The sequence below is a fragment of the Ursus americanus genome, chromosome 24, assembly GCF_024610735.1.
Source record: "Ursus americanus isolate L20-20 chromosome 24, mUrsAme1.1.p, whole genome shotgun sequence".
NCBI lineage: Eukaryota > Metazoa > Chordata > Mammalia > Carnivora > Ursidae > Ursus > Ursus americanus.
Window position 1 is genome coordinate 47162923 of NC_142150.1, and position 23798 is coordinate 47186720.

Consider the following 23798-nt stretch of genomic DNA (forward strand, 5'->3'; position numbering starts at 1 on the left):
CTCAGCGTCACGTCCCCCAGGTCCATCCACGCTGTGGCCGGTGTCAGCGTGTCCCTCTGTGTTCAGGCCGAGTGACAGTCCGGTGTGTGGATGGACCACGTTTATCCGCTTGTCTGTCGACAGACACCTGGGCTGCTTCCACGTTTCTGCTGTTGTGGGTTACCGCTGCTGTGACCGTGGAGACGCTCATCTCTCTCCAAGACCCTGCAGTCCCTCCTCTTGGGTATCCACGGGCAGCTGCGTCGCTGGGTCGCACGGTGCGCGCATCTTAAACCCTGCTGCTCCGCCTGGAGCCTGGGGGTTGGCCTCGAGGGCACTGCTCCCCAGCCATGGCCACACAGGCCAGGGTGCTAGTCCAAGTGAGGCGAACTGGCCTTTCTGCTTGTTTCTTTTCACGTGGATCTAATGTGCTTCTTTTCACAAAGTTCTTGGCCATTTGGGTCGTGCCTTTCGTGATTCTTCCTGTTGGTGTTAGTTGTCCGTCTTCCTGTTGGATGGAATGCCTTCTTCTCATTTATTTGGAGGACTTCTCTACATCTCGCCCGCCAAGCCTGCGTCGCACTGCAAACCTCTTCACTCCGTGGCTGGCTTCCCTTTTGTTCTGTCTCCTGAGCACAGGAGTTCTGAAGTCTGAGTTTATGACCTGTAACTCCTGTCCCCCTTACCGTAAACGCTTTGGGATCTCGGCTAGAAGGACGGACACTCTTCCTTATTTCAGGCTCCTATTCTTGGCGTTTGCTCATGTTTAGTAAACGTCACGTTTCAGTCTATCTGTGGACCTTCGGTTTTGTGCGTGAAGTCAGCTGGAGGCCCAGTGTTCCTTCTTTTCCATCAGCAGATCCGAGGGGGCTCAGGCTGTGGACGGTCCCTGCCAACCTGACGCTGCTTCCCTGGCCGCTCACTGCTCAGCACGGCCAGGCCTGTTCTGAGCCCGGGTCGGCTGGCACCAGCTGCCTGTCCGTGTAGCTTCGTGGTGTCACTTGGTGGTGATCTCCTGTTTCTTTATTTCTAATTTCCCACACACACTCAGTTTGCAGTCCTCTCCCTGGGAATGTGAGACTAAGTTAGCTGGTGTCCCTGGGGCGCCGTGTGCGGTTCTGATGCTCCGCTTCTGTCCCATCGTGTCCCTAAACTGGAGTAATGGAGGGACCTTTACAAAATGAAGCAAACTCCTAGGGATGTCCAGGGCTGGTTTTTTGGGGTTTTGTTTTGTTTTGAGAGAGAGAGCGAGACAAAGATAGTGACAGAGAGCACACGAGGGACATGAGCCAGCACAAGCGGGGAGGAGAGGGGAGGGGCAGACTCCCCGACACGGGGCTCGATCCCAGGACCCCAGGGTCATGACCTGAGCCAAAGGCAGACGCTTCACCGACTGAGCCACCCAGGTGCCCCCAAGGCTGGCCTACAGAACTACTTTTAAGGTCTTAAAAAAATACCAGCTATAAGAAGTATTCGGTGTGTAAAAAGTACATACAACAGGGGCGCCTGGCTGGCTCAGCTGGTGGAGCATATGACTCATGATCGTGGGGCTGTAAGTTCAAGCCCCACGTCGGGGGTAGAGATTACTTACAAAAATAAAACCTTAAAAAAAAAATACGTACTGTGAATCTAAATCAAACTTTCAAGATCATCAGGAAAATAAGAAAACTCAGGTGGGAGCGTTATCTCCTGGGACAGAGGTGTCCACCGGCTGGGCACTGTCGGAGGGAGGCCCTGCCTCCCAGGGCCCCACAGGGACTCCCCGGAGACCTGGCTCTGAGCCCTGTACCGGCACCTCAGGTCTTCCCATCGCCAGGCCACGCCATGCCGCACGTGGGCTTTGGAGGACACGGGTGGGTAGGTTATAAGGATGCAGACGATGTGGGCGGAGGGGTCCACCTTGTTTTTCTCTCTAGCACCCCTTCCCTCCCCCAAGAGTGTGCAAGTCCCTCTGGGGACTCCCATCCTGGAATGCATTCTTGGTGTGACCAGGGAGTAGAGCTGACCAGTGTCTCCGGACCCTGTCCTCCTCCCCAGAGATGGGCATGGGGCCACGTGGGGTGCCCTAGAACCTCTCTTCTTTCACTGGGGCAGAGTAATCAATACCCCACAGAAGGCACAGGTAGCAGGCGACTCGGCTCAGGAGCCGCACCCCAGCTGCTGCGGGTCAGTCCTCGGACTCCTGGGTCTTCAGCACCCCCTGCCCCCCCCGCCCCGGCCCAGCGGCTCCCTGACCTCATACCCGGTCCTCGGGCCAGACAGGCAGAAGCTCCTGTGTCCCCGTGGCTGCTCCTGGCGTGCCTGGACGTCTCTGTCTGGTGTCTCCGGCTGGCGAGGGCTGTCAGAGGGTTGGTGAGCACCCGCCGGCCTCAGCACAGGGGACACCTGTCCTGGCAGGAGAGCAGCTCACCCCTGTGGTGTTGCAGAGGGCGCCCAGGTGACATCGCTGGGACCCCCCCCCGGCATATGGGAAGAAAGGCTGAGGGTATCTCACCAGTCGCCCCCACCCAGCACAGTGGTCCCTGGAGGTGTGTTTGAGGGGGACCCCGTTCAGACACTCCTCGGGATCCTCCCAGGTACCCATGGATCCCTGTCCTAATGTCCTGGGCAGGATGCAGCCTGCCGCCCTGTCACACCACTGCACTCCGGGCCACCAAACTGCCCGCCCACTTGGCTGACATCTTCAGGCCACACCCTGCCAGCCTGGAAGGCAGACGTGGAACCAGCTGCTCCCACCCTCTCCACACTACTGCCAAGTAGTGTGAAGGGACCGTGGTGAAGGGACCATGGGCTCCCAGCCACTCCCCTGGACTCGGCAGCCCCATGCCCTAGGGGCTGCCACCCTCTGCTGTCCGGTTCAGGGTCTGCATGACTCACAAGTGCTGGGGGTCTAAGTCTCCAGATCCCACCCAGCCCGGCCTCAGCCAAAGAGGAGCCCAAAGCCTGAGCCCTGCTGGGAAGAGGGATGCATCTGGGGTCCAGGACATGGGTCACCTGGCTGGCGGCCTGGCTGGCAGGGCTGCCCATGACACACCCACCCTGAGAGAGCACCCAGTCCCAAGTCTCCCATCTGAGGTCCACGCAGTGGTCAGGCTGACCTAATTGAGGGGGGTCACTCAGGGCAGCCCTGTGAGTTTAGGGGGGATTCTCAGAAAGGGAATGATGCCTCTGGTGCCCAAGGGCTTTGAAGGACAGTTAGGAGTTTGCCATACAAAGAGGCACTCCAGCATTTCAGAGGGAGGGGAGCAAGGGCAAATCTCCCAGGGAACGGCTCAGGCACACTCTGGAAAGGAAGGAAGCAAGGGAGCCTGGGGGTCCCAAGGCTTTGGCTAGCCCACCTGCTGGAAAGGCCCCCCAGGAACGGCCCCCCATTCATCCACCCTTGCTCCATCTGGAGCAACTTCCAGAGACGGGAATGAAAAACAAAACCTTCTGACCGGTGCATGACAGCATGTCACGGGACCCCCTGCACCTCGTGTTCCAGGGTCCCTGAACAAAAGCAAAACCCCAGGTTCAAGGGCATCAGTCTGAGGCAGCAGAGCTCTGTGCCTGGCCCCCAAGCCCCCTCTGCCAACCTTCCCTCTGCCCGGGCAGTCACTACGGGATGAGGTACCAGAACGGCTTGCAGATGGTGCCCTAGAACTCCATGCCCCTGACCCCACACCTCAGCACCTCAGCTGGGACTCTGGCAAGAGCCTGGGGAGGGCCTGGGGATGGAGAGGGGGCTACTCCCACTACAAGGCCCTGGAGGGGAAGACCCTTGTCCCCCAGGCCTGGATCCTTCCCAGGAGACAGTCGTCCAGTCATGGGCCACTGGCTGCAGACCCGTCTGTCCTCTGAGACTCTCCTGTGCTCTGCCCCAGGAGGAAGAGCTAACTGCCACTTCATCCCCCTGCAGCAGCCCCGGTCACGCCCAAGGCAGGGCCTGAGTAGCGCCCCTCTCCTCACCTGTTGGGGGTGAAGGGCTCTACGGGGCAAGGGGCTGACCCACTGGAATGGGAACCCACTCGGGAAGTGGGGAGATGAGCCAGCATGACTGTGTGGGTGCAGAGGGCAACAGACCACAACCTCGCCTGGGGGCTACCCCCACTAAGGGCTAACCCCAGTCACCAGGGCAGGGCCTCCGGCGTCCTCTTGTCCAAGTCCTCACTGTCCACAGGGGCCCACACGGGGAGGCAGGCACGGCCAGACCCAGACTAACGCCTCCTATCACCACACCTGCTCCCGGGCACGCTGCCCACCCCAACTCCAAATGCCATGAGGGACCCGGACCCTTACAGGCTTGCCTGTGCTGGGAGCCACTGACACGCCCAAACACACTGCCCTGGACTGGGGTTGGGGTCATGCACACGTGCAGGACTGTGTGCACACGGGGAACCTGGGCTAGAGCGTCTGCTCCTGCTCGGGCAGGTGGGTCCTTCCGGCAGGCATCCTGCAAGGACCCACGCGTCTAGTGGAGTGCACGCTACCTGTGAGCACAGGGGCACACTTGCGCATACACGCACATACACACATCAGCCTTGCTGTGTGGTGCCACAGCCAGGCTACCTCGTCTGTCCTCTTAGTGACAGAGAAGACCGCTGTGGCTTAATGAGGCTCTGTGATGCACAAGGAGGTAGGTGTCAGGGCTGCCCTGGGGTGGTGTGGGGGGACTGGGCCTGCAGGAGGATCCCAGGGCCCCTGCAGCAGCCTGGCAATTCCAGCCCCTGGGTCCCACAAATGTGCATGTGGGGGCCCACCCTACACCCAGAAACCTTTTACTGTGTCTAGGCCTAGCCTATGGTCTGACCTTAGGCCTGTGGGTCTCTATCCAAAGTCCCCCACCCATCCTCACGGCTTCTGTCCCCTGTCCTGAGGCCCTGCCAGGGCCAGGAGCCCCTAGCTCCTGCTTCACTCATGATAGGAGGGCCCTGCAGACATTGAGGGTCGCTGGTAGTCAGGAGCTGTGGGAGTGTGGGGCCTCGCCAGGCAGAGGACAGAGCCAGTGGTTGTGGAGGCAGGGGTGCCCAGGAGAGGCACCTTGGCCTAACCTCGACCACTTTGGCATTTCTTATCCATGACAAAGGTTTCCCTAGTCAGAGCAGAGGCTGGCAGGACCTTGAGGGAACCCTACTGCCTGCCCTTCTACCCTGAAAGCAAGGGGTCCTGGAGAGTGGCCTGTGGGGGCCAAGGGGTGGGACCGTCCCTCCTTACCACCGTCTTGCAGTCTTGCGCCCAAGGCCCTCTACTGGCCTCCTTTCTCTCTAGCCTAGGCCTTAGAGAGCACCTCACAACCTGCTGATGACCCACATGTCTACTCACCTGACTCCTTCCCACACAACCAATGGAAACACTGCTCCAGAGGCAGCTCGGATTTCCTTACCAGACTCAGCGCCTGGATTCATCTCAGGAAGTGACACCCATATTCTTCCAGGGACTCCGCTGAGCCCCACTCACCCCGGATGCCATCACAACCATCCTGGTGAGGCTGAACCCATCCCTCCTGCCCCCCATGGTGCGCACACCTGCAGACCCCTCCCTGGCCTGGACTCCCACCCCTGCCTGCACAAGGACCCACGGCTGCAGGTCCGCCCTCTCTGCCCAGGGGAGTGTCCTCCTTAAAGTGTTTGCCTCCGTAGACGTGCTCCCCCATTTCCCTCTGAGCTCGCACCCCTCCCACCTCCCCCACCTCCTCTCCCTGTGAGCTGGCCCACCCCACCACTCTTCTCACTCACTAACAAACATGTTCCAAGCCCCCACCCCCAGGACATCAGCCCCACTGGCCAGGGCGCTTTGCCCCTTGGCATTCCACGCTGTGTCTCCAGTCCCTCAGTGATCAAGGCTTAAATGTCCAAATCCACGAAGCAGGGACCATCACCCACGAGAAGGGACTTTTGCCCGCTGGGAGGAGTCCCTTAACTACAGGGAGGGACCTCCATCCAAAGGGAGGTACCCACGTCCACGGGCAGGGGTCCTCTGTCCTGGTTCACGCTCCTGTCCCAACGGACGAGGAAAAGGGGAAGGCACCGTGTTCCTGACTGCGACCGAGGCCGGGCCAGGGGTCCGCCAGGGCTGCTGAGACGTCCGCCAGGGAAGCCGGCCCGCGCTCTCTCCCGCGGCCCTGCAGCCAAGCTCCGAACCCCGCCTGCACGCCCCCTAGCCCTCAGGGCCTCCCCCGCTCGCGCTCACCCAGCTTCTGGCACCGCCCCAACTCCCGAAACCGCCCCCACCCCCGCCGCCCCGGCACCGCCCACCAAGCTGGCTGGGCCGGGGGCGGGCCGAGGACGCAGAAGCGCGGGGCGGACCGGAAACCCGAACAGCGCTAGGGGGGCGGGGCCGGGCAGGAGAACAGATGGCGCCTGCGCCCGGCGCCGCTCGCGGCCCCGCCTCCAGACGCCGCAGCACGTGACCGGTGCTTCCCGGCCGCGAGCGCGCGCGCGCACACACGCACACACGCACACACGCACACGCACGCTTCGCGCACGCGCAGGCCGCGCCGGGCCCGGCGGAGGCGATGGCGTCTGAGCGACTCCCGAGCCGGCCCGCCTGCCTCCTCGTGGCCAGTGGCGCCGCCGAGGGTGAGGCTCGCGAGGACGGGCTGGCGTCCAGCGGCGACCCCGAGCGGTTCCCCCTTGCGGCGCTTCGGGGAAGCAGGTGGAAGCCCCGCCTTGAAAAGGGGGCGCCGCCGGTGTCCCTGGCCCGGCCCGGGTCCCCAGGCCACGCCGGAGCGCGGGGGCCCTGGTCTGCTGCAGGGGGGACCCGGGGCCCGGTGCTTCTGTGGGAGGAGAGGGTCCCGGGATGGCGCCCGCAGGTGCCGCCTCGGGGGCAGAAGGTGCTGGAGTTTGGGGGCCTCCGTGCGTCACGTGCCGGGTTTGCCGTGCTGGACGGGCAGGCTAGGGTGTGGCGAGGGGCGGTGGGGTTTCCGAGGAGCCGCGGAGCCTGGTCTGTGTGCCGGCACGCCTGGGGGTGAGGCACCGAGCTCGTGGGGCCCTGGGCCTGTGGCCAGCGGGGTGAGGGGTCGGAGAAGGGGCTGTTCTGGGGGTGGAGCTGTGGAGAGGCAGAGGATCTCTCAGTCCTGCCGTGCGAAGGTACCGGGAGAGGCTGACGTGGGGCTCCCGCAGGGCAGCGCGGGTGGTGGTGGGGTCAGCTGTTACTGGCGCAGACTCTCGTCTGACTGCACTGAGCACTTCCCAGGCTCTCGGCTGTGCTTTTTTGTCAGAGGGAATTGATGCGCCCAAGGTTGCAGGGTGGAGAACCAGGGTTGGGACCTGGGGTCTGGCCCTGGGGCCGGGTGGTCTTCTTGAACTCTTTTAAGTTCAAGAAGCCACCCAGGTGGGCAAGGGAGGGAGGATTGCAGGTCGAGGAGTCACTGTGTAAGGAGCCCCAGGGGCCCTAAGCGCTGTGCCCAGTGTGAGAATGGGAGGAGCCATCAGGAGTGGGGGTCAGTCCTGAAGAGGCAGGTTGGGGTTACCACCAAAGGTGGCTGGTTGGAGTGGGGTAAGGGTGAGGAGGGGTTGACTGGCATGGCTATGCCATGGGGAGGGACTCAGTTCTGTAAAGGCCACTAGGGCACTGTAGGCAAGAGGGGGCCCTCCAGAGATCCTTGAGGGGTGAAGCCGTGTTCAAGGAACCGAGGGCAGTGTCAAGCAAAGTCTGGGGAATGATTTGTGGATGCCGTCCTTGCTCAGTTCCTGCACTCAGTGTGAGTAATACCCGTTAACACGTATGGGTGAATAAAGATGACGATGAGGTTTAGGGGTTGGGTCCAGGATTGACATAAAGGTGGAAGGATGCACACCGAGCCCACTTAGAAGCAGGTGTCCCTGGTGGGGCCACAGCCCCCGGCAGCTAGGAACCTTTTGGACTGGAAATGGGCAGAAGAGGGCTGTGAGCCGCACTGGGGTTGGGGTCAGGGTCCAGGAGCCTGGTGGGCAGAGGCCAAGTGTCCTTAAGTGAGGATGAGGGTGAGGCCAGCCCATAGGGTGGGGTGGGGGGGTCAGGATGCACCCGTGCTCCTGCCGACACTTGCCGCAGCCCTACAGCTGAGGACACAGACCTTGCTTACTGTTCCCTCTCCCTGGCTGAAAGCGGGGGGTGGTGGGTTGGCTCAGCTGCTGGTGGTTCAGTCAGTGGATGGGGGGATGTTGCCCTTGGGTTTGCCTTCAGGAGAGGCTTTTAGTGGCCAGGCTGAGGAGAGAGCCCGTCCTGCGGGGAGGGGGGGGGAACGGGACGGTGTGGGCTGGGGCTGCTGCAGCAGGACGGCGAGGTGGGCCTTGGATGAGGTGGTGGGCCAGGAGACGCCTGGGGTGTCTGGGCAGACTCCAGGCTAGAGCGGGGACTGTTGTGTCCTGCAGCCCTCTTCCTGCCCACAGAGCCTAGTAGTGGCCTTTTAGAGCTGTGTTCACCTTGCAGGCGTGTCTGCCCAGTCCTTCCTCCACTGTTTCACGCTGGCCAGCGCTGCCTTCAACCTGCAGGTGGCCACCCCTGGGGTGAGTCCAGCCAGACCCAGGGGTCTGCACCTTTCTGGGGGCGAGGCTCGGAAGAGTGCTGTCGCTTCCTGGGAGAAGCAGGGAGCCTGAACTTGGTGTAACCCCAAGGGGGCGGCAGGGCTGAGGGTTAGGACCCTGTTGGCATCATCAAGCTCTGGTCCCTGTTTCCTGGGCTCTGGCTCACTTGTGGCAAGGGAGACCTTTCATCGTGGGTCAGCACCTGCATATAGGAGCAAGGGTGGCACAGACCTTCCACCGGGAGTTCTCTTCTCTTCTCTGACGTGGGACGTGGGGGTCATAGCAGTGGGTTATGTGTTTGTCACTTTGCACGCTTCTGTTGTCATCCCCAGGGGGACCATGGCTGCACTTTATAGGTGGGAGACTGAGGGCCAGCAGGGGGCAGCTGGGGGTGGGGTGTGGCAAGGCTGGGTGAGGGGGCTGGACTGTCCCCAAGCTCTTGTCAGCATTTCAAGCCCTTGTGAGCCAACAGTGGGGTGTCTTCCACTGACCCGCAGCCTCTGGGTGCTCTTACAGGGGAAGACCATGGACTTCGTGGACGTGAATGACAGCAATGCTCGCTGGGTGCAGGATTTCCGCCTCAAGGCATATGCCAGCCCTGCCAAGCTGGAGTCCATTGATGGTAAGGGGCCCAGGGTGCTGGGACCTTGGGGCTTTGGGGTGTGGGGGTTCCAGGTGGGTTTGTGGCCTCCAGAGTACTTCCTTGGTTTTGCTCCTGACGTACTCAGGGCTTGCCATAGAGCGCCGTGACTGTCCAGGGCAGCGTCCAGTCCCGAATCCTGGGCCCCGAGTTCTTTGTCTAGGGGAGAGAGGTGGCTGGCACAGGGAGACACAGAAAAGGCAGGGATGGCTTGTGGGTCTCGGGAGCCTTAGCCCATGTGGGGAGAAATGACAAATGATGGCATCTGGCTGGTCCTCCCGGGCGGCTGGTCCCAGCCAGCGACCTCACTCTGTGACTGACTGCGTGTGATCTCCCTGCAGGTGCCCGGTACCATGCCCTCCTGATTCCCAGCTGTCCCGGGGCCCTGGCCGACCTGGCCAGCAGTGGCTCCCTGGCCCGCATCCTCCAGCACTTCCGCTCAGAGAGCAGTAGGTGACCCGTGGGACTGGGGCGTGGATAGGGGCTTTGTAGGTTCATGAGAAATGGGGCTCTGCCAGCAGCCAGGAGAGGCCAGTGGAGATGTTTCAGGGGTCAGGCAGGACAGATGTGAAGAGCCTCTGATTTTGGCCATGGAGGGCACGAGGGTACTGGGCTGTCTGCACGTGCACACGGGTGCACACATTCGAGCCTGTCAGGTCGCTACCCCCGGGTGCCCTCTGCCTGCCCTCCATGGGGGCTGGTGGCTGCCCTCCCCCAATTCCCCCTGAGGTGGGTGGGCAACGTGCTGGCTTTGTTCCTCATGGGGTTCAGGGTTTGGGGCCAACAGGCTGGGAGAAAGGCTGTTCTGTGGAGATGTGGCGTGCTGCCTGGGCCTGATGTTGGGCTGTGCCGGGCACGTTGGCGGGACAGGGACAGGATGCTCATTAGGGGCCAATAGACAGAAACCCAAGGGCTCCACACAGCGTCCTTTGTTAGTGGGAACAGGGCCTCCCGTTTCCAGCATGGTTGGGACAGAAAGTGATTGTTCCCGGCTGCCCCCACCGTGGGAACACACGCACACCCACCCAACTTCGGGGAGGACCCTGGGTGACTGTTGGGCAGGGCAGGGGCACTGGAGGGACAGTGGAGGGACAGGAGGAGTGACGGGAGGGTTTCCCAGGTGGGCCACACACCGTGCCGTGGTGGTACGGGCTGTGCTGGGACGTTTGCAGCACTGCAGGCCACACCAGGGTCCGTGGGTGTGGAGCGCTCCAGGGTTTGGTCACTGGGCTTGCCACACCCTCGTGGCTGCTTGTATCTGTTTTTTTGGCTACCAAAGCTTGAGGAAACGGCTGTGAACCAAGCCTAGTCTGGAGCAGAAGCTGACTCTGTGGGGAGGTTGCTCTGAGGCAGGAGGTGTCGGGAGAGGGGCAGAGGCCTAGCTGGATGTCCAAGGCCTCAGCCCCGCCCTTGCTTTCAGAGCCCATCTGCGCTGTTGGCCATGGCGTCGCTGCCCTGTGCTGTGCCACCAATGAGGACCGATCCTGGGTTTTCCAAGGCTACAGCGTCACGGGGGTGAGTGTCGTGCAAGGGAGGGTCCCAGGCTGTAGACAGCCATCGGAGACCTGCATATATGCTTGAAAGCCCAGGGACTGTCCCCTCTGGCAGGGTCGATGGTCACTTGCCCCGACCAGGATCATAGAGAATGCCGGCACCAGGCTGACAGTTGTGCCGCTTGCTCTCCCCTCCTCTTCCCTGCTGACATCCAGGGTGGCTCCCAAGGCACAGCCCGTGGTTTTGGATGTGGGGAGGGAAGCACATGGAGGGCTCTTAATGGGGTAGGGGGCAACTTTGGGGTGCCGGGGAAGGAGCTGGGGCCAGGTTGAGACGTGACTTTTGAGGCTGTCATGTGCACGACACCCTTCGGGGCCAGGAAGTTTGGATGCAGGGCCTGGAGTTAGAGGGCCTGGCCGGACAGGGGCGGGAGGGAGGGTCTAAACTGTGAGGACTGAAGCCTGACCACTTGGGGCTGCATGGGGCCGGCCTGGTGGGTGGTGCAGGGGGGGAGTGGGGGGAGGAGAGCCACAGGGGCACCACCTCAGTGTGAGCCCCTGCAGCCCCCAGGGCAGCTGTGTAGCCACACCGCCCCCTTCCTGGGGCTCTGCCTTGCTCTTCTGCCCATCGCCCACTGGGGGACTCAGCGCTGAGGCCACCTGCCCAGCCCATTCACTGGCCCTGATGCTGGGGGAGGAGTGACTGTGGAGGCCGTGGTGCCTGACCTGGGGCCGGGAACCCCCTTCCCCCACAGCCCTCCGTGTATGAGCTCGTCAGGGCGCCCGGCTTTGCCCGCCTGCCCGTCATCGTGGAGGACTTCGTGAAGGACGCGGGCGCCATCTTCAGTGGTGAGCTGGGGGTGGGGGGATGCCGGCTGGCTGCCTGGAGCTCGGGGTGGGGGTGGTGCTGAGAGGGAAGGGGCTTATTCTCAGGACGTGCCTGGCCGGTGACCCTGCCTGAGGCTCGCGCTCTCCGGACATCCTGCAGCCAGTGAACCCGACGCCGTGCATGTGGTGCTGGACCGCCACCTCATCACAGGCCAGAATGCCAGCTCCACCGTCCCCGCCGTGCAGAACCTGGTCTTCCTCTGCGGCAGCCGGTGAGGAACCTCGGACGGGGGGGTGGGGGGGCGCGATCCTGGCTCCTGACCAGCCCTTTGCCGGAACCTGAGCCTTGACCTGACCCATCCTGCAGGAAGTGAGATGGTTACCCGCCTGCCCGTGGAGGCTGCCACCTCTGGATGGCCTGGGTGTCCCCAGACACGGCTGGATTCCTCAGGCCTCCAGGGACCTTGCCTCCGTGACCACCCCTGAGAGTGACTTTCAGACCCCCCAACCTGACCCGGTGGGACTGTTGGAGGCCTCCAAGAATCAGCCCTGAGGAGTGTCAACTCGGGGTGGGGGGGTCGATCTCCAGCCCCCGGGCCGTTTGCTTTCCTTGGGGCAGAGTGGAGGGCTCAGGGCCGTCAGGTGGTCTCGGAGAATTCCAAGTGAGCTTAGCACGGAGAGCTGGTCCGAGTGAGTTGGCCGTGGGGGTCCTGCTGTGGGTCTTGGCCCGTCTGGTTTTCCTGTGCACGGGTGGCTGGTCCCTCACCTCTGCCTGTCCCTGTCCACCCAGGCTGAGCCTCTGGCGGCGCCAGAATACTATTTTGTGTGGCGAGGACAGTGTCTAGGCCTCTGTGCTGTCCCCTGCTCCTGTGGGTGTTGGCGGGGGAGCTGTGGCGGCCGGCTGGAGCTGGCTCCGCACTTCACTTGCCCAAGGCGAGGGGGGAGCTTGTGGTGGACGCAAGCTCCTGGCCCCCTGACCAGCCCCAGATCGCCCAGTGCTGAAGGAGCTGCCCTAATTTTAATCCTTGCCTGGTGTGTGGTTTCAAAGTGTGATGGTGACAGCACGTGAGGCCATGGCTTCTGATGGTGAGAGAAACGTTTAATTGGGTCTGCAGAAAGCAGCACTGCTCACCCTGTAGCCCTGCCTGTGTGGCCTGCGGGTTTGCAGCTGCCCCAGAGCTTTCGAGGTAGAAGTGACCAGAGCACAGGCCCTACTGGGCAAGAGGCCTGGGGAGCAGCCACCCCGGGTTTCCATGTAGGGGTGGTGGTCAGTCCCCACCACCCAGGCCCCGGCAGGCCAGAGCTGGGGATGCTCCTTCCCGGCGCGGCTGGATCACCCTCTGGTCTCAGGGCCCGGTTTGGGCCGTGGCCCTTGGGTGGGCCCCCCAGGAGCTGGGCAGGTCCTCTTGTGGGTCCCACCTTTGCTTGTTCCGCTCCTTGATTTGGCTTGTCTGGCTCTGCTGCATCCGACCCCTCAGAGGAGGAAGAAGGAGGTGAGAGGTCGTCCCCCCCCCCCCCCCCCCGTCCTGGGCTGCTTCCAGCGCCATAGAGTGTGCGGAGATGCTCCCACCCTCTTCTCTGGTGGAGGTTTTCTGGGGGGACCGTATCAGGAGCTCCTCACGCCACGCCGGGCTGGCAGCTCCACCAAGAGGCCTGGGTCCTACTCTGTGCCTCAGTTATCACCACAGGGTGATCGATGTCTCTGGACAAAAGATTTTTTAAAGATCATGCCTCTGGGCTCTATCTGTGTAATCTGCAAAGAGCTGAACACTTGCTGAGATCGGCCAGACTGTGCTCCTGGGTTCCAGATCAGGGTGCAGGGCGGGCGCCCCACACAGCCCCGTTCCCTGGGTGGCTGCGGCGGCTCAGTCCCGGCCTTGCCAGGTGCAGGGTGCGGGGCTGAGGGCAGCCTTCAGGCTTAGAGGGGGGTGCAGACACCCCAGGCCTGCCTGCTGCCACTCTGGGATGTCCCCAAATGCCTGGGCTGTTTAGAACAGACCCTGCCGTCCTCTGACCAGAAATAGCCGACAGCCCCACAGAAGGGACACGGGAGCGTGGTGGCGTCATCCACAGTTAACACATGCTGTGAGCAAGTTGTAGTTCCCTGGCCTGAGTATCCTTTATTCCCAAACAATGCTAATATCCACGTGGTAGAGTGTTATCTGCCCAGGAAAAGGAGTAAAGTCCTGATAACAGAGCACAGACTGGACCTTAACCCCGTCCTGCAGAGAAGCCAGACCTCAAGGGCGTGTGCGTCCATATACACGAAATATTCAGAAAATCCAGTCAGAGTAGTCATTAGGGGGCGGGGTGTGCAAGCCGACAGGATGCCTCCTTTCAGGGTGATGGGAACGTTCTAAAGCTAGGGGGTCGGGGCGCCTGGCTGGCTCAGTCGGTGGAGCATGCAGCTCCATCTCGGGCAGTGAGTTTGTGCCCCACGTGGGGTATAGACACTGCTTAAAACAATAAAATCTTTAACTGGTCAATCTCGGTGGTCCATGGGGCTCTAAGTATTAGATCACCAGCTTGTACGTGGGAGCGGGTGGGTGGGCTCGATGTGTGTTAGCTGCGTCCAGTTACACGTGACCCTGGCCTCCAGGTCCTGGGATGCAGGCTGCTGACCAGCTGGCCACCCACCTGCCCATCAGCTGAGGGCTGGGACACAGCCAGAGAGGCGCAAAGCCCTGCCCAGTGCTTGGACACTCAGCTGCCCCTGCACACCCTAGGTCAGACCTGCTGGGGCCAGGTTTGTGAGCCCGTGGTGGGCCCTCTCCCCACAGCCCTGCACTGTGTGTGCTGTGCTGCTCCTGCCCTGGGTGGGAGGGGTGGCCAAGGGGTCACTCCAGAACCAACTGCCAGCCTGGGTGCTGTGACCCCAACAGAGACAGGATGGCCCCTGGCAACCCTGCAGAGAGCTGTGGGGAGCAGTAGCTCCTGTGCTGGGCAGGGCCTCCCTGCTGACCCCTGGCGGCCCCAGGGTAGTATCTCACCAGGCCTGTCCCTGACACCTGTTGCCACCGGCATGGCCCTGGGGCGGCCAGCCCAGCATCCTCCATACCTGGGGGCTGTGCAGATGGGGAGCAAGCTGCTCCTATGGGAGTGGGAGGGGCTGCTCCACCAAGCCCTCCAGAGCCAGTGCCGCCACACCGTCCCGACGAGGCGGCCCCACTGCACCGCACAGGAGCTGCTTCTCCCTCTGCAGGCACCTGCGCCCCAGGGAGGACCCCTGCCCAGCAGAGGCTCATGGCCCAGGTGAGGGGCTGTCACTGCCTCTGTCACCCCAGCTGGAGCCAGGTTGGAGCCAAAGCTTGGGGACGCTGGTGCTGACGGGAAAGGGGCTGGAGCCAGAAAGAGGAATGTAGCCCAAGAAAAGTGACTGCTTTAATGGATTAGGCAAAATTTTACATAGACTCTATGATCCATCCCTGCCTCAATTGGTAAAAAATGCAAATTTATCACAAAGCATATGCAATCAGCCCCAAATCAGACGGCATAGATCTGTGGTCTGGCTCAGGCATGGCGCTATTTTCCGTTCTCTGCGCTGAACATGCGATCCTAGGAGGGGAGAGCAGGAGAGATGCCAGGAAACGCACGCTTGCTCCCCACCCCCCTTCTGCGCCGGAAGGGGGAAGGCTTTCTGCCAAGGTTGCCATAGGTGGGGGTCCTGGCAGCCTTATATGGGCGCCCACCAGCAGCTGGCCCTGAACCTGTAGGGCAGAGTCCAGGCGGCCAGGGGAGCCAACACCCCCGAGTCCCACAGAACCTTCCAGCTCCGCCCCTAAGCCTGGGGCACTCACCACCAGCATCCGCTCGAGCTTCACAGCATCCGCAGCAAACTTCCGGATCCCGTCCGAGAGCTTCTCCACGGCCATCTGGTCCTCATTGTGCAGCCAGCGGAAGGCCTTTTCATCCAGGTGAATCTTTTCCAGGTTGCTGGCCTGGGCTGGGTAGGACAGGCACCGGGGCCTCCCACAGCCGTCTGCAGCCACCCGCACCCCCATGTGTCCCAGCCCCCTTGGGGTCAGTGCTGCCCAGCATCTCTGAGCAGGGCCCTAGCAGGGCTCCCACTAGGGGCGAGACACAGGCTGCCTCAGGCCAGCCCCATCGCCTACGCCCTCCGAGATCAGGGTGAATGCAGCCACGAGCCAGGGGCCAGAGGGCTTACCCGCCTTGGCCGACAACATGGGCGTCAGCTTGCTGTTGTCCTTTAGCAGCTCCCCCAGGAGCTTCGGCGAGATGGTGAGGAAGTCACAGCCTGCCAGAGCTTTGATCTCCCCGGTGTTGCGGAAGGAGGCGCCCATGACGATGGTCTTGTAGTCAAACTTCTTGTAGTAGTTGTAGATCTTGGTGACGCTCTTCACTCCTGGGGCGACACACGCTGTGTTCCGAGTGGTCTCTAGGGTGCCCACAGTGGTGCCCGCCCACAGCACTGCCCAGACCTGCCATCGCTGCGTCCCCTACCCCCAGCTGTGCCCCCAGCCCACCTCCGCGCCCCTCACCCCATTACTTAACGGGCTACTCACCCGGGTCCTCCAGGGGCTCGTAGGATTTCTTGTCTGTGTTGGCCACATGCCAATCGAGGATGCGGCCCACAAAGGGGGAGATGAGCGTCACTCCTGCCTCAGCGCAGGCCACGGCCTGGGCGAAGGAGAAGAGCAGCGTCATGTTGCAGTGGATGCCGTGCCGCTCCTCCAGCTCCCTGAGGGGACAGGGCGGGGCTGAGCAAGGCCGGGGCCCTGCGTCCCCCGGGCAGCACAGGTGTTACCATGAGCGCCGCCAGACAGCCCTCGTCGGTTTGGAAAGCGGCTCAGGAGTCCCTCACGGTAGCAGGGCCACCCCTCACCCCCACGGCACAGGTGCAACACTCACCAGGGGCTCGCTGCCTGTGGGCTACAGTGACCGGAATTTTCTCCATCAAACCCACATTTCGAAACAGGACAAAAGCAAGAGAAGCCCCGAGAGCCACAGTGGGTCTCCCCGGCCCAGACGCGTGCATCCGCATCTAGGCGCCTGGGCCTCCGCCTCATCACAGAGCTTGCTGGGTCTGGAGACTGCAGAGTCCCCTCTGACCACAGTGCCGTTCTGCCCTCTGTCCCACCCGCAACCTGCAGCCTCCCGGGCCCCCTGCCTGCTCCACAATCCACTGGGACATCCTGGGGTTGACGCCTGAGGGTAGGGCAATGCCCACACTGCCACGTGCTGGGGGTGGGCTGTGACGGCTGAGCCTGCACTCAGGCCCCTCAAGCCCTGTTTCTACCCCCCCCAAGGGACAGTGTCAGGGGCCTCTACCCTGTGTCCACCCGGCGGTGTTCGAGAAGCACAGCTGCAGAGGATGAAGACTCGGTGGTGCTGCTGGCACAGACCTGGCCGGCCCGCAGGGGCCAGCCTCTCCCAGGGCCTGAGTGCCCGGTGCGGGCACCCGCAGCTCAGGCAGGCCCGCGGGAGGCCTTGACGAGACCCTGCAGCTGTGCTGGTCTGACCCAGGTGGCGAAACACAGTGCATTTTCAGAAGCAGCCAGTGGGGTGCTCCGGGAAGGCGACTATCGAAAGTGTGAGACAGAAGACGACCTGGGGAAATGGCCTAGGAGGAGAGATTCATCCAGGACGAGACCGTCTATTCCACCCTTAGCACTGCGATGCCGCAAGACGGATCTGGCCGTGACAGATCCCTGCAGAGAGCCTTGAGCTCATCTGCAAACCACCTGTCCTGCACGGCTGCAAGCTCCCGCGACCACGAGGGCCACTTAGTGCCGTCGCCAACCGGGGACGTGTCCCCAGCCACCCTTGCCCCCTCCACCCGCTCGCAGGCCAAAGTGCTGACCCTGCTGGGGACATTTGCAGCCTTATGAGATCGTGTGGCCACAGCTCTGGGAGCGGCCCAGACACCCCTCCGCCCACTCTGATCTGGACCTCAGTTTAGCCGTGTGAGTGACCGCGGGCACCAGTGCCTGAGACCCTGGGATTTGCAGCCTCCTCGAAGTTTCTGTTTTATTGGCAGTTTCTTTTCGGTTTGGCGGTGCTACCCTGATTTATGTGCTCAGGGACTTAGGAGACTTGCTGGAGTGACGAGCCGCTGGAGGGCTTTGGGGAAAGGGTGCTGGTGAGCGGGACCAGCTGACTCGGTGTCAGTAATAATTTCTAGGAGTCTTGGAACAATCTTCCAGTCACTGCTGACAAAAATAAACACTATCTGAGTAAACGGAAAAGCAAAGTACGGCTGCAGATGGCAGGAGTGGCCAAGCAGTGGGGGGCCGTGCGACGCAGCAGCCCCACTCCCACGGAGGTGCCCAGGGAGGGAGCACATGGGTCCGAACCTGTGCTCGGATGTTCACAGAAGCATATTCGTGACGGCCCCAAAGTCGAAAATAACCACGTGTCCACGGAAAGGTGGACGACACACAAAATGTGCAGACACAGTGGACATTAGCCTTAACGGGGACACAGCCCTGCCATGCACCACCACGTGAGGGAAGCCAGACGCAAAAGGCTACGTGTCACGGGATTCTGACGTGAAACAAGTGGACCAGAGCCAGAGAAACAGAAGGGAGAAGTGTGGTGCCGAGCAGACACGCGCTCCGAGCGGGTGTGAGGAGACGCTCCCGCTGACCGCTGCTCAGGTGCCCGCGGTCTCTGCAAGAACACACGGAGGAACTCGCCGGTCTCTTCCGCTCCACACATTTGGTTTTGCGACAAACTGGTTTTCATAACTCATACAGACGGGAGGCCGGGAGACTGAGGAGCTCCCAGAGGCCTTGCTTGTGTCTGCACAGTGGTGACCCGGCCCCCCATGCTGGCCCTCTCTGGACGGAAGGTCAAACGTGCCTGCAGCCGCGCAGCGCCCGGCCCTGGAATGGAAGCAGAGCCCCCAACAGACCCCTCCTCACAGGGGAGCCTTACTTTCCAGCCTGAATTCCTTCCCAGGTGGACGACAGTTTTACAAGGATCCGGTCCTTGCTGATGCCGGCTTCCTTGTAGAGCTCGATGAGACGCCGGGCTCGGGCCACCATGGCGTCCTTGTCAAAGGACAACCTGTGTGAACAAGAGGCCCCTTGACAAGCAGCACACCTTGGACGCCCCCCAAAGAGGAGCGAGTAGGCGCCCGTAGTCTGCCCTGCCCCCACGTGGGGAGCAGCTTTGAAGCCCATCTCACAATCACATTCCTTCCTGGAATTTACGCGGAAACACAGGCTGAACACGAATGGCGAAGCAGGGAGCGCTGGCCACTGTTTCTCCGAGAGGAGCAGCCCTGAGCGCTCTGCCACCACCCGCGCATCCACGGACCAAAGAGCGGCTTCTGCCCGTGACCCCATCGACCCCGAGTCCTTACCTGGCATCTACTTCTGTGGATACACGGCCCGGAATCTTCTTTAATATTTCTACTCCAAACAACACAAAAAGTTTATCGATAGCATTTTTAATCTGTTCCTCTTGCGACCTGAAATTCAAGGGAAAAAAATTAGGTCAAAAGCTTTTAGGTTTAAGTGCACAAGATTCTACAAAACAAATTCTCTCATTCCTTTGCAGCAAATTCCTTTCCCTCTTTTGTCTTTTTTCTTAAATGTGGTAAAATACACACAGCATAAAATTCACCGTTTTAACCATGGTTAGGTGCACAGGTCGGGGGCATTAAGTATGTTCACACCATGCAGCCCTCCCCACCGTCCATCTCCAGAACTTTGCATCATTCCCAACTGAATCCCTCCATCTTAGGGCACTTGACAAAAATCACTTTTTCAATCTCTTTGAAGTTGCCTGGGCAGGCGAGTGAAGTGCACTGTGGTATTCCAAAATGGCCCACCGTCCAGGGGTCCTTACTAGCCCAAGACACATGGGACAAGCACCAGCCCGCCCACCATGGGGGGGACCCGCGGGGTGGCTGGACGGGGGATCACCCGATGCCAACAGCACCATGGCCTTGCTGATGCAATGAGGTGCAAGACCAAGCCTCTAGAGAAGGGAAAGGGAGCTGGCTGCGCTGGGCTGCGTGGCAGAGGGTGGACTCAGGACACAGGCAAGCACCACGCTCCCGCACATGGCCCGCGCATTGGTCCCTGCGGGTACCCGCCCAGCGGTGCACTATCACCCCAATGGGGACTTCGAGTGCCATCAGGAAAAGGCACAGAGAGGGCGAGGAGAACCCGGGGGAGGGGCAGGGGCAGACTGTGAATGGGCACCAGGGAACATTCTAGACTGGATTGTGGTGATGGCTGCACCACTGAAAAATTTTACCAGAACAAACTGGACTGTGCACTTCGTGACTCTGACCGCAGCAAAGCTGCTGCAAGATGACAGCACGACAGAAAGCAGGCCAGTGCCTGCCAGGGCTGGGACACTCACCACAAAAGGGGACGAGGGGACTTTTTGGGTGCTGCATCTTAACTGGGGTTGTGTTTATAGGGGTACACATTCCTGTAAACAAAAGTCATTGAACTGGACACTTACCATGGTCGCAGTTTACTACATGTAAATAACACTTGATAAAGTTGATAAAAATAAACTTAAAGAAACCCAGCTGTCTTTCCTTGAGTCTGAGACATCTGAGAACTAAAATGTGGTTAAGCAGATAAAACCCGGGGGCCGGTCTGCCGACTGTGCCCCGCCCTGAGCTCACCCGCCAAGCCGCCGGCCGTAGGCGATGGCCTCCTCCACCAGCTCCTGGGAGGCAGGCATCTGTGCCGCAGCCAGGATCAGGGAAGGATTGGTGGTGGCATCCTGGGGCTTGTACTCTTCAATGGCTAGGGAAGAGTTTTGGAAAGCAGGAGAGTGAGTGGAATGCTTTTTCTGCTACAGCGGAGTCCCCTCTAAGCCCCATGCATGTTCTCCAGCCAGGGCGCAGCCACACTTCACACACATCTCCCTCCCTGTCCCAGAAGGCTGTCTGCACAACACGACCGCCACCAAGATTAGGGCCAGAGATCCGAGGTGCCCCTGTGGGAGTTGACTTTCCCACCGTGGGGCGAGGCAGGCAGCCGGCACAGCTGGGAAGGCACTTCCTACGGCCCAACTACTGTGGGCAGGCACCCTGGCGCCCTGGGCAGCGACAGTGAGGGCACGCGGCTACATCCAGGCATGGCCTTCTTCCCTCACCACGTCAGCTCTGTCTTAGTAACAAGCTGGCAATGACAGGAAACCCGCGGAGCCTAACCTGCAGGCTCGAGGACCAGAGGCACGGCTCAAAGCCACTCACCCTCACAAACTCGCATCTGCTCCAGACCATTGGCAGGGTCAGTAAATCCATTTAGCAAATTAGTGTTTTCAAAGTATCCTTTGATGACAAAACTACAGAGATGGAAAACGGGCTGGCGACTGCCAAGAACAGGGAGGGGGGCAGCCGTCAGGAGCACAAGGGACAGGAATCTATACATGTTGTAAAACCATTGTGGGGAGTGCCAAGCCCCACCCCCATTTGGGCTTTCAACTGGTGACCGGAGCCAGGCCTGCAGCCGCTCTACAATGTCGCGCTGGTGCCAACTTCCTGGTGCTAACATCACACCACGGTTACAGAAAATGTCACCACTGGGGGACAGCAGGCAAAGGATTCATGGGACTCCACAGGCTAATTCTGCAGCTTCCTGTGAGTCTATACTTCAAAATAATAAGAGAAAGTGCTCTTGGGGTGTCTGGGGGCTCAGTCGGTTAAGTGTCCAATTCTTTTTTTTTTAAATGCTTTCCTTACTCTGTTTTTGTTTTTTTGTTTTTTTTAAAGATTTTATTTTTATTTATTTGACAGAGATAGAGACAGCCAGCGAGAGAGGGAACACAAGCAGGGGGAGTGGGAGAGGAAGAAGCAGGCTCATAGCGGAGGAGCCTGATGTGGGGCTCGATCCCATAAGGCCAGGATCACGCCCTGAGCTGAAGGCAGACGCTTAACCGCTGTGCCACCCAGGTGCCCCTAAGTGTCCAACTCTTGGTTTCGGCTCAGGTCATGGTCTCGGGGGCATGAGATCAAGCCCTGGGTCGGACTCCACACTCAGCAGGGAGTCTGCTTGGAGATTCTCTCTCCCTCTGCGCCCCCCCCAAATAAATAAATCTTAAAAAAAAAAAAAAAGGATTTATTTATTTTAGACCGGGGCGGGGGGGCAGAGGGAGAATCTCGGGAGCGTGGAGACTGATGTGAGGCTCATACCACAACCCCGAGATCACGACCTGAGCTGAAATCAAGAGCCCACTGCTTAACCAACTGAGCCACCCAAGTGCCCTTCAGGTCAGGTCTTGATCTCAGGGTCAGGAGTTCAGGTCTCCTGTTGGGCTCCACACTGAGCATGGAGCCTATAAGACAAGAAGACAGGAAGGAAGGAAGGAAGGTAGGAAGGAAATATTTTGGAGTGGTATTTTTGCAGGCGTGTCAAAACTCACGGAGGGGTGTACTGAATGGTGCCTTTTGTTACATAAAATTAGGCCTTGACAAGGTTGACTTCTGATAAACTTAAAAACAAAACTAATACTCAGCTGGGTCAACAGATGGGCTTCAGGGTCCAGGGGCCCTTAAATTGAATGTGAATCTTCGGGGTGGGGGGTGGCCTTGTTCTGGGAAGAACATCCACGACTTTGATTATAGTTTCACAGTGGCCTATGACCTCCCCACCCCGGCCAAAGGTAAGAACCTTTAGTTCATAAAATGACCACAAAACCAAATGCTCAATTCACAACTATGCCATGTTTATGGGTATAAATGTATACCCATAAGTAATGTATTTTTACAAAGTTGCTAATATTCATTGCAAATAAAAAGTGTCAGGACGTGGGTTTAGGTATTTCTGAAAAGGGGGGAAAAGGGCAAGCACTCCCCCAAGGCCCCTCTCCAAGGAGAGCCGCCAGGAAACAATACAGACCAAGGCTCTGTCACCGAAGCAAAGACAGAAAACGATTCTAAGTGTTAAAAAGGAGAAACAGGCACAGAAAAGGTGCAGCCACGTTTCCAGCACACTCTGTCCTACTTAAGTCACTGCCCAGAGGTCTGGATGAAAGGGCAGGGTGAGCAGGCGACCAGGGCCCGGGAGGGAGCAGGAGCTCTCCCAGAGCCCGCCCACGTGGGGACGTCTGACAGCTTACAGGCCCGACCCAAGCTGATCGGTCTCCGTGTTTTGTATTTAAGCCGCAAGAGGTGGGTGTTCGCTCTGCTCCGCTGGGTAAACAGCCCTCCTCCTGGGGGCTACCAGAGAGGAACTGAAGCCTGTTTCTCAAGCACCGTGAGAAAGCAGAAAAAAGAGGAAGTCAGTTGTACAGCACTCATTCCCTGCAGCCTCTCACGGTTTTCCAGAAAATCCTGTTTGTCCACAGCAGAGCAGGACAGAGGCCCGTTCAGGCTGGGCACTGCCAGGACCCCCGGATGATCCTTCCCCACTTCCGTCCCACCAACACAATTCAAACCTAGGAAAACACACACGTCCCCTGTCCGGAACTTCGCTTTCCTCCGTGCCCTGAGTTTGACCCGCCCAGCCCTGCTGCCCCGGCCTGTGGCTGTGCAGCCGGGCTGCCCCCCCCCCCCGGGCAGGGGTGGAAAGGATGAGCAACAGGACATTGCAAAAGCCGGCCTGTCGTTTCTGCCCTTTCTGGGCCCAGAACTAACTCGCCCTCCTGCTCAGTAGTCAACAGCTGCGGAACCACACCGTGCAGCCAATGCTCCGGGCCGAAATCCGCTCCGGGTCTCCCTCGAATCTCTTCCTTGGCGCACGGCCTCTGCAAGCCCTCCCGTGAACCACTGACCGAAGCGGCCCGCCCCAGGGCTTTCCAACAGCTCGGAGGGAGCCCCCCTGCCCTCGCCCCTGCCTCCTTCCCCAGCCCTCAGCCCCTGCGCTCCCTCCTCACCTGCGGGCATGGGCCCGCGCCCCCTGGGGGCCCCCGATGCCCCCACGCCGGGCCCCGCCGGCCCTCCCCGTCCACGAACGCCCGCCCCAGCTCGGGGTCCCGCGCGCCTCACCGTGGAAGTCGCCCGTGTCGGCCACCACGGTGGTGAACTGCTTGAGCTGCTCCAGCGCGCTCTCCATCCTCTGCCGCTTCACCGGGGAGCCCGACATGGCGAAGCAAAAACCCTGCGCGACGGCCCACAATGCCCCGGGGGCGCCTCCGCGCCAGCCAATCCGAGAGCGGCATGGGAAGGCGGGGCCGACGGCGCTTCCGCTACAGGGCGACGCCCCGCCCCGGAGACGGCGCCCCGCCCCAGGCCACGCCCATTTCGGGACCCTTCCAACCAGCGGACAGCGGCCGGGGACCGCGCTCTCTCACCCGCGCCCTGCGTCCTTAGATCGGTGTCCCCTTCTCGTCACCAGCTGTGGCCCCCCCGGAGCGATGCGCGCCGAACGGTGCCCCCCCAAGAATGCGCTCCCCGAAAGGTGCGCCCCCAGAGCAGCGCGGCCCCTCAGCGATGCGACA

The 23798-nt window shown here is 60.7% G+C and overlaps 2 protein-coding genes across 7 annotated transcripts; one reads left to right on the forward strand and one right to left on the reverse strand.

Moving 5' to 3' along the window:
* The first annotated feature begins 6423 nt into the window (after window positions 1-6423).
* GATD1 (glutamine amidotransferase class 1 domain containing 1) lies at window positions 6424-19943 on the forward strand. Of its 6 annotated transcripts, XR_015721491.1 has the most exons (9): window positions 6424-6536; window positions 8371-8447; window positions 8982-9087; window positions 9447-9554; window positions 10526-10620; window positions 11354-11447; window positions 11587-11698; window positions 14026-14172; window positions 15140-15274. XR_015721491.1 is itself a non-coding variant. In XM_087855177.1 (8 exons), the coding sequence occupies exons 1-8, from the start codon at window positions 6473-6475 to the stop codon at window positions 16430-16432; spliced, it is 726 nt and encodes a 241-aa protein (XP_087711303.1). In that variant the 5' UTR covers window positions 6424-6472; the 3' UTR covers window positions 16433-19943. The 6 variants fall into 6 exon arrangements, 5 of the variants coding, with proteins under 5 accessions (XP_087711303.1, XP_087711304.1, XP_087711305.1 ...); XM_087855177.1 differs by lacking the exons at window positions 14026-14172; window positions 15140-15274 and adding an exon at window positions 16363-19943; XM_087855178.1 differs by lacking the exon at window positions 15140-15274 and having other exon boundaries at window positions 14026-14637.
* On the reverse strand, window positions 14789-23504 carry TALDO1 (transaldolase 1). The gene is made up of 8 exons (XM_045770693.2): window positions 23347-23504; window positions 20038-20161; window positions 18754-18861; window positions 18324-18455; window positions 15950-16125; window positions 15592-15789; window positions 15224-15369; window positions 14789-14981 (listed from the first exon to the last, which is right to left on the reverse strand). The coding sequence occupies exons 1-8, from the start codon at window positions 23441-23443 to the stop codon at window positions 14949-14951; spliced, it is 1014 nt and encodes a 337-aa protein (XP_045626649.1). The 5' UTR covers window positions 23444-23504; the 3' UTR covers window positions 14789-14948.
* Between the last annotated feature and the right edge of the window lie 294 nt (window positions 23505-23798).